Source organism: Bos indicus x Bos taurus, chromosome 22, assembly GCF_003369695.1.
Source record: "Bos indicus x Bos taurus breed Angus x Brahman F1 hybrid chromosome 22, Bos_hybrid_MaternalHap_v2.0, whole genome shotgun sequence".
Classification (NCBI taxonomy): Eukaryota; Metazoa; Chordata; class Mammalia; order Artiodactyla; family Bovidae; genus Bos; species Bos indicus x Bos taurus.
The window spans coordinates 1930747-1945828 of record NC_040097.1 but is presented as its reverse complement, the minus strand read 5'-3'; the positions used below and the strand labels follow the sequence as shown (position 1 = coordinate 1945828).

The 15082-nt window shown below is 64.1% G+C and overlaps 1 protein-coding gene across 9 annotated transcripts in view; it reads left to right on the top strand.

Moving 5' to 3' along the window:
• The window catches only part of IQSEC1 (IQ motif and Sec7 domain 1), a 142734-nt gene that overhangs the window by 88975 nt on the left and 38677 nt on the right, over positions 1 to 15082 (top strand). For 2 of the 9 annotated variants that reach the window (XM_027523702.1, XM_027523706.1), the window contains exon 1: positions 1150 to 1289. The exons of 6 other annotated variants lie outside the window; for them this stretch is intronic. In XM_027523702.1, coding sequence (XP_027379503.1) covers positions 1225 to 1289 — 65 coding nt within the window. In that variant the 5' untranslated portion in view covers positions 1150 to 1224. Of the gene's footprint in view, positions 1 to 1146; positions 1290 to 15082 lie in introns of those variants that run through there. One more of the 9 variants, XM_027523704.1, reaches the window with a different exon arrangement.

The following is a 15082-nucleotide window of genomic DNA, read 5'->3' as shown; positions in this document are numbered from 1 at the left end:
ATTCAAAAGGGCACGTGAAGAAGCCCCTGCAAGCGTGGCTTCCCACGGCTTCCGCCCCTGCAGGCCTGCCAGCTGCCTGGCCCTCCAGGAGAGGCACCTGAGGATGGGGCGGCCCTGGGGAGGTGGGGCTCTGCTCCTGTCTGTCTGCTTGAGGAGTCTCCCAACCACATCTGAGCATTCCACAAGTGCCAGGGCCACGCACTGTGCCTGCCTTAAGGTGCCCAAGGACAGAAAACAGAGATGTGCCAACTGAGAACGACATGCCACACGGCTCATCGAAGAGAGCCGTGAGGGGGAGGGAGAGCCTCTTCTTTAACCCAGTTAAACTGAGCCTCAGTTTCCCCTTTTGACAAGCGGGACCAGTAGTAACTGCATCACAGTGTTGTAACTGAGGACCAAATATCAGTAAAAACCTCTAAAATGCTAGTTAGGATCACTTTAAGTTTGCCTGGGGGTCTGGACGTTGTTCTGTGGGTGGGGGGAGGGCAGAGGGTCTGGAGGGCTTAGGGAGAAAGAAGCTGCTTCCATCAGATCCTCATCAGAAAGCCCCCCAAAGGGTGTCCTCAGACTGGGGGGGTGGGCACCCTCTCTCTTGTCTCTGGGGCAGGGGAGTTAGAGCCCAGAGCCACACCATCTGGGAAAGCGCGAGCCCCGTTTTATAAACCGAGGCCAGAGTCAGGATTGGCAGGGCTTGGCGCCGTTGGCAGAGTAGGCTACAGTTGGCTGGTTTGGGGATTTTGTATCTGTTGTGCTCACACGCTCGGAAGGGACATATGTCTGCTAGTGGGCCGCGTCTTGGAGCCAGTGAGTAGTCCTCCCAGGGGAGGGCCCATGGCTAGGGCGGGGAATGCTGCCGCGGGCGAATCCCGCCCCTGCTCAGGCCCCGCCCCCTGCCGCTTCGCCCCGCCCCCGGCGCGCCGCCTCGCCCCTCCCCCGCGGCCCCGCCCCTCACCCCTCACCCCTCCCCCACAGCCCCGCCCCCCGCGGCCCCTCCCGCGCCCCGGCCACATTCCTCCGGCCCGGCCTAGCGCTGCGCCTGGCGGGCGGCGGCGGGGCGGGCTCTGCCGGCCTGGGGCTCGGACCTGGGGCCGGGAGCGGCGGGGACCTGCGGGCGCTGGGCCGGGCGACCCAAGCTGGTCGCGTGGCGGGCAGGCCGGGCGCGGGCGGTCGGGTGTCGGCCCGGGTCCCGCGCGCCCGGCCCCGCCAGCTCCCGCCGCGGCCGCCATGTGGTGCCTGCACTGCAACTCGGAGCGGACGCAGTCCCTGCTGGAGCTGGAGCTTGACAGCGGGTGAGGACCGGGCCGGGAGGGTGCGAGAGGGCGTGCGGGGCCCGGGACCGCGGGGCAAGGTGAGCTCGCGCGCCCCCGTGACTGTCGGACGGGAGCCCGCGCGGGCGAGTGCCGTGAGGGACCGCTGGGAGTGGGTGTCCGGTGCTGCCTGGGGAAGTGCGGCCAGCGGGGGTCTGTGCCGCGCCTGGCTGCAGGCCTGTTGCTGCCGGACCGGGGCCTGTGTCGGGCGGACCCCGGGGGAGAGCCCGCGGGGCTGCGCAGGTGCGCTGGGGCGCTCTGGCCAGGCACCTGGGCGTGCGCCGGGGCGGCTGGAGCCCGGAGGTGGGGTTCTGCGTGGCCGTGACTGAGCCACGGGGTTGGGGGTTTCTGTCGACGTGTGTCTGGTGTGGTCAGCGATGGAGTCAGAGGGGATGAGTGTGTGTCCCGGAGACCATCCCTGATCTGCTCCGGGGGCCTGTGGGTGGGTGGCTGGCTGAGCATCTGCCGGCCTGTGTTTACGGAGAGAGGGGGAGAGTGTGTATGTGTGCTGGGAATATTGATTTCTTCGCTCTGCCCGCCAGCACAGCTGCCCCGGAGCTGTCTGCAGGCCCCTCGAGGAGCAGGGCTCGGGGCCGGAGGGTATTTGTTGACAAACGGTTCTGGCTTGTGTCAGGCGTCCTGGGAGGGGGGACCCACCTGCAGCCGTCTGATCTCTGAGTTCAGAAATTCTGCAGCTCGTGTCTGGCAGTTGCACTGAGAATGCACATGTGTCCCCCTCCGCCCCCCGCGCCCCCCCACCAGTCCCTGGGCTGGAGGCTCTACGTGGGGTTGTGGGGGTGCGGTTCCCAAGGACCCATCGCTCCTTGCGTCTGGGGCGGAGACCGGGCCGGCTGCAGCTGCAGGGCCAGCTGTCTGGAGTCGGTGGCAGCAGTCCGAGAAGCGGGGGAGGTCCATGATATTCACATCCTACACGTGCGGCTGCCACACACAGCTGTCCGCCCCGCACTCGTATGCATCGCTCTCCTTGCTGTCCCATGTCCCCGTATCGCCCGGCAGCACGCTGGGGGTGCGCCTCCTGTGGTCAGCATCACGGCTCCGCGGTTTGTTGAGTGCCAGCCGCGTACAGGCCCTGCTCTGAGTCATTGAGCACAGCCTGGAGCCACTGTCCTTGTGGGAGCACAGGCCAGGGGACACAGCCATGAGCACAGCTCAGAATCGTTGTCCTGAGGGGTCTGCCTGTCTGCAAGGACTTGTCCAGCCTCGCCCTTCCTGCTGGGATGCAACACCACCTCTCCTGCATGTCTCCCGGTCCCTTCCCTTCCCACTGGCAGGCCCTCCGCACAGCCAGTCTGAATCTTCCAGCTGCAGGGAGGCCCGCTGGGGCCCATTTGCGGTCAGAGCTGGTGACAAGCAGCTGCTCCTAGGCCTCTGCTCAGGCCCAGAGCACAGCGCCTCCTTGGGCCTCTGAGCAGGTGGGGCCCATTTGCTGCTGAGTGCCCGGGGGGAGGGTGGGAGAGGGTCAGCTCTGCCCTGGCCTGGGGAGGCTTAGCCAGCTTGCCCCCGACCCAGAGTCCTTCCCGGTGGCCCAGAGGGGACCCAGCAGGCTCCAGAGGCCTCGGGACACCCCCAGTGTGTAACAGGTCCAAGACCACCCATCCTGGAATGGCCGTAACCACGGCCATGGGATGACCACCATCCCGGCCAGCAGCACGCCGGGAACCTGTCCTGGGCACTCTGTGCTCTAAGCTTCTCCTGCCCTCCCTTTCTACATGGACACAATGAGGCAGGGGGGCCAGGGTCCTGACCAGAGTCTTCCAGGGTGAGCCCAGAGTAAACCCACATGTTCTGATGGTGGCCTGCGCAGCATCCCTGCCCGCCCTGCCGCTGTTCTCGGGCCTTTACTCAGGGAAGTCGGACTCTGAGCTGGTTGTGCTAATATTTACACAGCTTTGGTTCAGAAACATGGACAGGCTGCCGGCTGCACAGTCAGACGGTGTGAGGCTGGACAAATAGGTCTTTCTCGAGGAGTTTGGACTGGGCCCCGAGAGCTCCGGGTGCATGTGTGTGCGGTGTTACCTGGCTGGGCTCTGTGGAACGTGGGATTGCGGTTTGCCGGGCGAATCCGTGAGTCCAGGGCAGCTCAGGGCATTAGGAAAGAGGGGCTCAGAGAGGCAGACAGACTTGATTGCAAACCCCAGCTCAGCTCTGTGAAGTCACGCAAGTTTCCATACCCCGTGAGCCTCAGTTTCCCCGGCCGTGACAGGAGATGGTGCCGCTGCTTCACGGAGGGGCCCGAGGCCCTCCCAGCGGGTCTGGGAGCCCTCGCCGGGCTGGCCGCCCTGGCCTCCGTCAGACGCACGGTCACCCGGGTCAGCGCCCGGATCTTCCAACCACCCGGGACCTGCGGGCTTTTCTTCCTTCCTCTTTTGTAAATTTCCTCTGCATTGTGATGACATGTGGAAAATCCACCTGGTAATAAGCCCAGAGGCAACACAGGGGTCATGGACTTGGAGGTGGCCTGGGTCCCCTGGACTGTGTGTGTGTGTCTGTCCAGAGGCTGTTCAGTGGGGTTGGTCACTGGTCCTCAAAAGCAAACGGTAACGAGTTTAAAGGTCGTTACGGCTCTTGAAGAATTAATTGGTCTGGCCTTAGAGTATCTGGCTGTTCCCACTGCGTGAGGGGAAGCTGGCGGTGATCGTGGAGGAGGATGTGGCCTGGTGCCTTCCGTCTGCCGTGGCTGCACCTGAGTTGAGCATGTGCCCCCCAAGCCTGGGGCCAAAGCTCTTGCAGGGCACCGACCATGTGCCGGTGGACACACACGCTCCCAGGCCCCGGGGGGCTTGTTCTCTGGAGAGACGTGTGCAGCCTTGGGACAGCCACGTCGCGCTTCCTGTGATCCTTTATTTACTCACCAAACCGTTACCGAGACCTGCCTCTGCCAGGCCCCGGGCTCAGCGTAGGGGAACTGATGACTGGCGTGAAGCCGTGCGGCCCAGCGCCCAGGCCTCCAGGTTTCACAGAACCTGACTCTTTCCAGCCGCGTGGCTTTCGGCGTGTCACCTCCCCTGTCTGAGCCTTGCCTTCTCACCCGTGACGTGGGCCCGGATGCCTCGTGGGGCTTGGGCGGCTCGGCCTGCTGGCAGCCTTCCGCCCCATCGCCACGTGCTCCCCTCTGCTCGTTCTCTTGCTGGTGTCTGGGCTGAAGGCTGGTTTCTGGAGTCTGCATGGGGGCTGAACCACCTAGTTGCTCTCTTTGCTGTTGCTCAGTTGCTCAGTGAGTCTGACTCCTTGCAACCCCACGGACTGCAGCACGCCAGGCTTCCCTGTTCTTCACTGCTTCCCAGAGTCTGCTCAGATTCACGTCCATTGAGTCCGTGATGCTGTCTAACTATCTCATCCCCTGTCGCCCGCTTCTCCTCCTGCTTTCCATCTTTCCTATCATCAGGGTCTTTTCCAGTGAGTCGGCTCTTCTCATCAGGTGGCTGAAGTATTGGAGCTTCAGCATCAGTCTTTCCAATGAATATTCAGGGTTGATTTCCTTTAGGATTGACTGGTTTGCTCTTGTTGCAATCCAAGGGACTCTGAGAGTCTTTTCCAGCACCACAGTTTGAAAGTGTCAATTCTTTGGTGCTCATCCTTTATGGTCCAGCTCTCACATCCGTACACGACGACTGGAGAAAACCACAGCTCTGACTAGATGGACCTTTGTGGGCAAAGTGATGTCTCTGCTTTTTAATACACTGTCTAGGTTGGTCATAGCTTTTCTCCCAAGGAGCAAGCGTCTTTTAATTTCATGGCTGCAGTCACCATCTGCAGTGATTTTGGAGCCCAAGGAAATAAAATCTGTCACTGCTTCCACTTCTCCCCCTTCTGTTTGCCATGAAGTGATGACTCTAATAGCTTTTAATGCCTTCTTCGTACTTGGCTGGAGCTTCTCTGCTCCTTGATGGAAAGAACTGTTCTTTCCATTTTATTTCCTTGGTTTGCAGCTTCCTGACATGGAGATAGTTCATTGTGAACTTCAGGCCCAGGTGTGGAGCCACAGCCAGGGTCCCCTCCCTCCGTGCATAGATGGGGAAGCTATGACGGCCTTGTTTTTTCCTCTTTGTTCCAAGGTTGTTGTAATAATAATAAAAACAACAGCAACGGTTGCTGTTTGGTGAACTTAGAGAAGGACTTAGTTCTCAAAGCAGTTTTTGAGAAAGAGCATCTTCTGTGCCTCTTTTTCAGTTGGGGGAGGGTTACGTGACTTGCCCAGGTCACCAGCCAGTAAGTCCAGCAGCTGAGATGTGGTCTCTGCCTGCCTGACCCCAAGGTCTGCGCTCTTCACAGCCAGGCTGTGCTTCCTCTGGGACTCAGTAATCTTCAGCAAAACAAGTCACATCGCAAATGGAACCTTTCGTGTGTTCCCGACAGCACAGAACAGGAGTCTAGTAGCCCCTGCTATGGGGATTCCCAAGGCGTTCCCGAACGTGCCAGCTGGCTGGCAGGCAGATAACAAACTCTGTCTGTCCTCCTGGTGTCTTGCCGGACACCGCAGACCCCAGACACTCCAGCGGGATGCCAGCCAGACGAGGCCCTTGCTCCCTATGACTTGCCGCTCTCTGCGGGTAGCACACTTGCTCCAGGCCAGTCTCGGTGTGGCGTGGGGTCTCGGGGACAAAAGCTGACTGTCCCCCAACATGCCGAGGGATCAGTGTAAACACAGTCGGCCTCCACGTGGTGAGGAAGCCCAGGCCCACAGCCTTCGAGGTCACTGGGGGACACACGTGCGTGTGGGCTGCTGAGTTCCATCCCGTGGGAGGAGACAAGGGCCAGTAAGAAAACCGGAAACTTTGAAAAAAGCCTCAGCGGGGAGCCTCCTGGTTCGGGTTCCCCGGAACGGCCCGTGGTCTGGGCAGCGTGGGTGTCTGTCTGCATGCCAAAGTGAGCACTTCCTCCCTGTGCCTGACCCTGTCTCTGGCTGGGAGGCATGGTGGTGTGAGAACTGGACGCATTTCTCCGAGGGAAACCTTGAAAACGCTGCCTTATCACATCATAGTAAGAGCTCAGTACGTGTGAGCTACGGCCACGGTCAGGGCCGTTCTTGACCCTGACTATTTCAGAGAAGGGGCCTCCCCGGGAGCTGGGTGTCGCGTCACATCCCCTTTCTGGGCCTGGGCATCCCCCTCTGTGGGTGAAGAGCCGCGGGACACAGGGTCATTTGTTGAGGGAGGGGGCTGGGGCCAGCAGCTAGGAGGCAGATGCTGTAGACTCTGTGATCGGGGGCACGTTCCTTAGCCTTGCTGTGCCTCGGTTCCCCCATTTGTAAAAGGTGCGTGCCGGGAGGCACTCCTTAGATGAGTTAGTCTGCACAGAGTGGTGGGCGGTCGCCTCTGAGTCTCTGCAGAGCCCGGGGCTCCAGGACGCTGTTCCCAGCCGGGAACGGGTGGCCCCTCGTTTTGGCCGCGGGCCGACCCGGGGCTGCTCGTGCTGCGCAGCGGCATTGACTGGGGGCCCCGAGGGCAGCCCGGGTGAGGAGGGCCCGGTCGTGGGCTGTGGCGTGTGTGCTCGCCCTCCCGCTCGCAGCTGAGGGCTGCACCTCCCACACAGGCTAGACCGTGTTGTGTCCAGGGCCTCAGCAGAGCTAGGTGACGTCGGCCATGGGACGGGGAAGCGGCCCCTCGAGGCTGGGCAAAGCCCCACCGGTGCCCAGGACTTGCAGTCAGGGAGGGCACCCTCACCTGGCTCTGGTGGGTCTGGAATTAACAGAGGTTTGAGCCACGCTTGAAACCAGCTACAGGATACAAAGGACAGTGTCTGACGTTCGGGTGGCCTTTGAACCTTGCACACCCCTGGCCTCTCTGACCGTCCAAGAGCCTTGTGAAGTGGCTGGTATTGGTTCCATTTCACAGACGAGGAGACTGAGGTGAGGAAAATGAAAATCACGTAGTCAGGCTTTGCACTGCATAGGTCTGGTCTTCTGGTTAGGGTGTATCTTCCTCCCTCTCTGACGTGGTTGGGGGAGACGGGGCTTGAGCTCTCTACAGTGGGGAGAGGGGAGACGCAGGAAGGGGGTGTGGGCGAGGAGCAGGACCCGCCACCTGGGGCTCGGACACCAGCCCAGCCGCCGCACGGGGACGCGCGGAGAGCCCGCTCTGCGGACATGGCACCCTCGAAGCTCTGGCCAGAGTGGCCTTGTGTCTCAAAAGCATGTTTGCCACGCCATGAGGTCACCTGGGGGTGAGACGTGTCCTCTGGATCCCCGGGGCCGTAGGAGTGGGGTTGCTGGGCTGGTAGCCTGCGATTAGGAAAGGCCACCCGCTTCCGGGTTCTTATTACCTGGTCTGACTTCCCCGTGTAGGCCCCGGTCAGGCCCAGGGGGAAATGCGTCCAGTTCTCACACCACCACGCCTCCCAGCCAGAGACAGGGCCAGGCACAGGGAGGAAGTGACCGGGAAGTGCTTTCCCCCTGTGCTGTGCGCCCGCCCGGGGCAGGCTCAGCCGTGCAGACCCAGGCTCTGTGTTCCCTCTGGCCCTCAACTTTCTCAGAGTCATAAATTAAACGTGCTGGGTTTGTTACTTTTTTTTCTTCCTCAGTAAAAACGGCCAAATGGCCCAGAAAGTTAGACAGGCCTCGATGTGGACAGCAGATTCCTAGCACTGTGTTAAAGTCTTCACCATGGAAACCCCCCAAGCGTATGCAAAGGGCGTCATGGCCCCCAGGGGCACTTTTGCTTCCTCGCCCCTGGATTAGGCAGATCCCAGACGCCGTGCGGATGTTAACTCGAGGGGCTGTTGTGTGTTCGGCCTCGTCTCTGGCGGCGGAGCTCTGTTCCCCGGGCGGGTCCCTCCAGTGGCCCAGCCTGGGGACCCAGAGCCTGGCTGGCATCCCTGCCTTGGGGCCCGAGTGACGCCCACCCCGCGGGGCAGAGCCAGCCCTCCGGTCAGGCCTCAGACAGGACCGGGGCTCTCTGTTCCCCGTCCCCGCGGGGCCCTGCCTGCTGCCCCGAGGCCCCCTGCGCCCCTGTCTCCCCCCAGACACATGGGCCCCTCCTCTCGCCCGGCCCCTGGGCGGCCTGACCCACGGCCTCCAAGCACCTTCTGTCTGGCGTGGGAGACCAGGCTCCCCTGGGTGCTGCCTGGGCGGCTTTTGTGCGTTCTGTCCATCTGTCCTGCAGCTCCTGACCTGGCACCTGCATCCGTCCCCCTCCCCACCTGCCCACCCCAGAGGCGGGGGTCATCCCGGACCCCCCTACACACATATGCACGACCCCCTTCCTGAGTCCATCCCCCTCCCCACACTCCCACCCCAGAGGTGGCGGTCAGCCCGGACCCCACCACACACACGACCCAGCCAGAGAGCCGCGCGGTCAGCGCCCCCTTCCCTCCGCAGGTCGTGGGTCCCCTGCTCCGACGCCTGTCTCTGAGGCTTGCGAGGGCCTCTGGGTGTTGCCGTGTGGCCCTCAGGGCGGCCGTGTGGACTGCACGACACCCCGTCTCATGGCTGAGAAGCTGAGGCACAGAGGGGCCTACCCGCCTGCCTCAGGGCACGCAGCTCCTGCCTGCCAGGCGCCAGACGGGCGGGGCTCTGTGCTGCTGTGGGAGGTCGAGGGGCAGCGTCCTGACCCCCCAGGCCCTCGCCGGGGGGCTACATATGGCGGGCCCGTCGGCACACCGCAGATTCAGGTCCTGGGAGGCAGGCGGGAGGGGGTCAGGGTCAGACAAGGCAGGCGGGCCCCTCCCCCACGACAGTGGAGGCGGGGGCATCAAGCGCTGTGACCGGGGGCATTCTCGGTCTGCTCCCCTCTCCCCCGCTAAGTTACATCCCCTCAGTGCCTCAGTTTCTCCATCAAGTAAACGGGCAGGCAAGAGGGCCCCTGCCTCGGGCGGGTGTCACCTCCAGCTCTGAGCATGAGCTCTTGCTGACCGCTGGCCCCTGGGGTATGATGACAGGGTGTCTGCGCAGTCCTGCCCCAGGGAGTGTCAGAGGGGAGGCAGGTGTACAGGAGCCCTGAGCGTCGTGCTCACCTGTGCCGAGTTTCCAAGCCGCCCTCCAGGGTGACAGACGTGCGCCTCCCGGGGTCAGTGGGGTCCTGAGGCCTCTTGCTGGCAATGCCCCCTCCACTGTGGGCACCCAGCCTCCCAGGAGGGCCGTGGACACCTCCAGAGGCCACAACACATGGGGGACAGGGCCCTGTGGGGGCGGGTGTGGGCGCCGGCCCCCAGGAGTCGCGACCCTGACAAAGATTTTAAGTTGGCAAGGACCTGGAGGATTTGCGGGTTGACAGGGCTTTGTGGTGGTGGGGGGCTGGTAAGGCAGCTCGGGGGCCCCGTCTGGCTGGGCCGACAGTGTCCCGGGCCCTGAGCGGGCCCCACGCCGGGTCCCGGCCGACAGGGTGGGCCGCCTGCGTGACGGGGCTGCTCTCCGCCCGCCCGCTCTCCCGAAGCCCGTCTTCCCAGCCGGTGCCTCCTCCCTGCCCTGTCGGGCGTCCCTGGGGCCCGGCCCGGCCCTGTCTGCCGGAGCCTGCCACAGAGAGCTGCTTTCTTTAAGTCCCTTCTGCGTGTATGGAAATAACTAGAGGCCTCTGTATTTAATTTGGCTCAGCCGGGAGGATTTTTGGCCGTGCGTGTATGTGTGTGTGTGTTTGGAAAACTCTTTCCAAGTGTGCCCTGGCGTCGGAAGCTCGAGTCCTCCTGATGCAAAGAGTCAGAATCAACAAGGGCCACCCTGGCTTCGCCGGGGGCCGAGGGTCTTGGCAGAGAGCGGGCGGGAAGCAGTGGCTGGTGAGACACACGGACAGGGAGGGGTGATGCCATCTGCACTTGAGACGCGGCGAGGGGAGCAGAGGTCCCAGCGCTCAGGCGAGCCGAGGGCAGGCTGAGAGGACGGGGCTCTGTGCATGACACCGGGGTCCTGGCTCCCCGCACGTGCCGAGGCTGGGCCTGGCCTGGAATCACGTGTCCCACGTCTCTTTCTGGCCTCGACAGACCCTCACAGGCTGTCCGCCGAGCCCTCGTCTCCCATGTGCAGAGCCGAAACAGCGCCGCGCTCACCTGGGCGCTAGCAGTTGGCACAGTGGATCCTCATGCGGTCCCCATGTGCCTGCTGAGTGGTTGGTGGCAGGACTGATGTCCATTGCTTCAAGGAGGCCGTGGAGGCCCAGAGCAGGGAGGCCACCTTCCCGGGGTCGCTCAGCCCAGCAGTGGGGCGGCTGGAGCTTGACCCCATCCGGCCTACCCCCGAGCCCGGGCCCCACGCTCCATGCGGCACTTCCTGAGCTTCAGAGCAGCATTCCCCACACGAAGGGGTGCAGGGGGCTGTCCTGGGTGGGCACACCCCAGGGTGTCCTGGGCGTCTGGGGTCAGATGGATGCTTTTTAGGACTTCCCTCATAGCTCAGTCAGTAAAGAATCTGCCTGCAAGGCAAGAGACACGGGTTCGATTCCTGGATCTGGAAGATCCCCTGGAGAAGGGAATGGCAACCCACTCAGTATCCTTGCCTGGAGAATCCCACAGACAGAGGAGCCTGGCGGGCTACAGTCCATGGGGTCGCAAGAGTCGGACACGAGTGAGTGACGAAACCACCACTCTCCCTGTGAAACGGAGGAGGGAGCGTGTCTGGTGAGTCGACGCTCGGTGGCCACGACGACCACGGCATTGTGGTCATATCCGTGTGATGGCGCCACGTCGGGGACCCTCAAATTCTAGCTGTTGGAGGGCGCGGCAGGGCGGAAGGCAGGGCCACACGGAGCTGTGGGAATTCCGGGTCCCTGCCCCGGGGACTTGGTGTCCTAAGTCGGGCTCCCTGAGGACGGCCGGCCCCTGGCTGCAGACCTGACTTCTGCTCTGAGTCGGTCGCGGGTGCTGGTCCTCGGCAAGCCCGTGAAACGGACGCGACCGGCAGGAGGGTGGCGTAAGGCCCGGAGCCCGTGGGTGTGGTCGGGCCGCAGGGAGCGGTGGGACTGTGACCAGCGGAGAGGGAGCCCCTGTGGGCGTGGCCATCCCCACGCGGGAATGTGCGCCCACAGGGCCTGATCCTCGGGGGCCCATCTGGAGCTCTGTGCTGAGACCCTGTGAGCCCCCTCATGGGGAGCCCCGTCCCCCCGAGAGCTCTGCCTTCTCATCGGCCCATGAGGAGACGCCAAGTGGGCGCCAGGCCTCCGGGGCTGACGCCAGGGTCCCAGCTGGCTGGGCCCCACCCTTGCTTCGGTCCCGGCCCAGATGGCACTGGGGAGGATAAAGGGCTTTCTCACAGCCCGTCTCCACGCTTGGCCGCAGGGCTGGCGTCAGAAGCCCGGTTCTCCCGGGATGCAGGCCTGGCCCCTGGCCTGCTGCTCGGCCCCCCGGTGTGTGGGGTGGGAGCCCCAGGCTGATCGGGGCCCCCGGGACTGATGGTGATGCTGTGTGCGCAGCACCGCGCCAGCGGAGGCCCTGGCCAGGCTCGACGGCAGGCTGTGTGCGCCAGCTCCCACCCAGAGCCCCGGGGCTCCCCCGCCAGCTGGCATCTGGCCCGCCTGAACACACACAGGTTTGCCGCCTTGGAGGGAGTCGGCTCCCACCTCCTGGCGGGGCCCCAGTTGGTGCCCGCCCGCGGGCCTCCCAGGGCTGGGCGGGGGCCCCCAGGGAGCCGTGCCAGGGTGTCCCCGCAGAGGCTTTGTGACTCGAGGCCTGGAGAGCAGTGTTCTGGGTGCAGAACATGTGTCTGTCCCTCCGAGACCCGCAGCCGTTTGGGTGGCGAGCGCAGACACGGGCCAGAGCAGTAGACCATAGAGGCCCTACCTGCCGGCTGGGACCCAGAGAGCCTGTCTGCCCACAGGGCCCTGTGCCCCTGCTTGCTGTAAACAGGCAAGGAGGGAGCCTGGCTGTGGGCAAGAGCAGCGAGGTGACCTGGGTGCCGTGCCAGGGATGGGGTTGCCGCCCAAAGATCCTAGAGGTCGGGTGTTCGGGGTCCCAGGCCCTGCCCTGGGAGGGAGGGTGGGAGTGTCCCGGGCCAGCTCCGGACCCCACTCGCCTGTGGACCTCATCCTTAGCATTTCGGCATGCGCTGAGTGGACAGACGGGTCCATCGAGCCCCTGGTCACGGGCAGCATCGCTCGCGTAGCATCGCCGTTCACTCGTGCAGCGAGGGCTCTCTGAGTTCGCTGAGCCCTGTCCCCAGCCCCGGGGGCCTGAGCAGGGTGTGTGCACCCTTCCCCCTGCTACTGGAGCCGGCTTTCCGAGGTGGAGATGCAGCAGAGCAGGCCTTCAGGCTCCCAGCCCACAGTGCAGAGTGGGGGGCGGGCGGCGGTGGAGGCGTGGGGAGACGGCGCAGTAGCTGCAGGACCCCCTTCCCCACCCCTCCTCCCAGGGTGACCCTCACGCCCCATGCTGGCCACGCTCCGGGCCCCGGGCCCCGCCATGCGTGTCCTGACTGTGGCCTCTCGGGGCTGACCTCTGACCCTCCGGCTGTCAGGGCTATTTTGATGGGAGTGACTCAACGCGAGCCGCAGGAAGGTCCGGCCTGGCTCTAGCAGGCGGACAGACAGACCTTCTTTATGTTCTGAGCAAAGCCTGTGCCAGAGACGCTGGAGCCGCCCCCTCCCGGGGGCCGGAAGGGTGACTTGGAAGCAGGCTGGCAGGCCGGGGCAAGGGCCTGGAGGCCCAGCGGACGCGTGTTCCTCCCCTCTGGCCGTGCACTGGAGAGAACAGGCCTGTCTGAGGAAGGGCGCGGCCCCAGCCCCCTGGAAGGGTTCCCGGCCGTCTGCAGGACTCCTCGCCCTGGCGCCCTGTCCCCTGATCCATGCCCCGCGGTGGCAAAGCTGAGGCTCAGGCAGGGGGCCAGGCCCCCCATGCAGTCTCTCACCGGCTCACGTTGGGACTCTGTGGGGTGGTGACTGCCCTACGGGCCCCTGGGACCCGGGGCAGCGCCCCACGCCACACGGCGCGGGCATCCCAACATTGTACTTCTCACGGTAGGCTTGCGGCCCATCTCGCCAGCAGCAGCTGACAAACGGGGAATTGCTGGATGCTAGTGCAGGGAGCGGGGCTCTAAAAATAGTCTCTCACTCAGAAGAGTCCATTGTTCTAAGTCCTGTATTTTTATACGTGTACAAAAGCCGCTCCTGGAGGCCTCTGTGCCCGTAATTAGCGCTGGTGCCGAAGCCCAGGAGGCGGAGCGGGGCTGGGCCTCGTCCCCAGCAGGACAGACCTCGGGGCAGCGGCCGCAGTCCTCGCCCCAGAGCAGATGGGGCAGTCAGGCCAGCGAGCTGTGCCTGCGTGGCATGGAGGGCAGTGGCTGGACGGCTGCGGGGGGGCCCTTCCGCTTCCCGCTGCCCCGCCCTCCTCCCCCGACCCCACCAGCCAGCGTTCCCCTCCCACCAGCACCCCCATTCTTGGCCTTCCCAGCTACTCAGTGGCCTCTGCCCCTCCCAGCCCCCCAGGGTGTCTTCCAGGACCCATGGACAGGCATCGGCATCTCCCTACTCCGGCCTGTCACTGGCCCGCGGTCCAGCCGCTCTCCCCTTCCCCCGTCACAGCCAGCACAGGCCTCTTGTCACCGAAGGTTGCTGAGGGTCGCTGCAAGGAAGGATGGAAGTGCCTTTCCAGAACACCACTGCTGTCCCCCCCGACCACCGCCCCAGCTGAACCCGGGACCCTTCCCTGGCCTTGCCCCAGTGCTGGGGTCCAGCACCCCCTCCTCATCGAGCCTTTTGGGGTCCCAAACCCTTGGGTTCCTGCAGCCCCAGGCATGGCCCACCGGCCTTGTGCCACGGTGGACCCCACCTCCTCTGCTCAGCCTCAAGAAACGGGGGTCCTGAGCAGAGAAGAGCCCTCCATCACTGCCCAGGGTCCCTCCCGGGGCCCAGACAGCGCTTCCCGCCTCAGGCGCTGGGGCCTGGGCTCTGCACGCCAGCCTGCGGTGCCTGGCGCATCTCCATTTCTGTTGCTGATGCCAGCCATCGACGTAGCGTCCCCTGCATCTCTGTTACTGTTCCTGATACCAGCCGTCGACATAGCGTCCCCCGCGTCTCTGGCCCTGACCTGGCTGTGCCACAGAGCTGGCTTCAGTGAACATTCACGGACCGGAGTGGCCAGCCTGGGGGAGAGGGTTGTCAGGGGGCTCCTGGGGAGGTCAGATCTCCCAGTGGGCTCCCGGGTTTCGTGTCTCCACGGTGGTCCCTGTGCAGCCCGCCGCCCGCAACTGTGGTTTGGTGAATGAGACTGTGCAGGTCCTGAGAAAACCTCGAGCGACGATAAAACTGGCGGGCCTCTTCAGTCACTCTCCTCTTTAAACGCTTTGTTTGTTACTTTCGGCCGTCCCAGTCTCGGCTGTGGAGCCTGGCTTCCATAGAGGTGGTGTTTCTTGCGAATCGCGGGCCGTTGCGGCAGGACCCTGGCCGGGCCTGGGTTTGCAGGCCGAGCACTTGCTGTGCGCACAGCCCTGGGGCGGTGAGGACCATTCGCTGGTGTGAAACCAGGCTCAGCCCGGGGGGCGGCACCCCTGGGGACTTGGACTGTGGCTGAGGCTCTGCACCCTTGGCATCGGTGAAGCAGGCCCGGCCCCGGTGCCCACGGGACAGGCAGGCGGGTGTCCACCCAGGGCTGGCGACCACCACTCAGCTCAGCAATGGATGCCGCCCGGAAGTATGTTCTCTACTCATTTTATCAAAGAGAAGCCAGAATCGGGATGAATGAGCATTCCTGGCACCTAGTTCTAATGTAAGGAATGAGAGGAAGACAGTGACCACTGCTCTATGTAGACCCAACGGAGCCACGTGGGCAGGACTCAGGGGGGTGGGCGTCCAGAGGCGGGACTTGGGGGCGGCGGGCGGGGAGGGGGCTGGCTGGCCTCT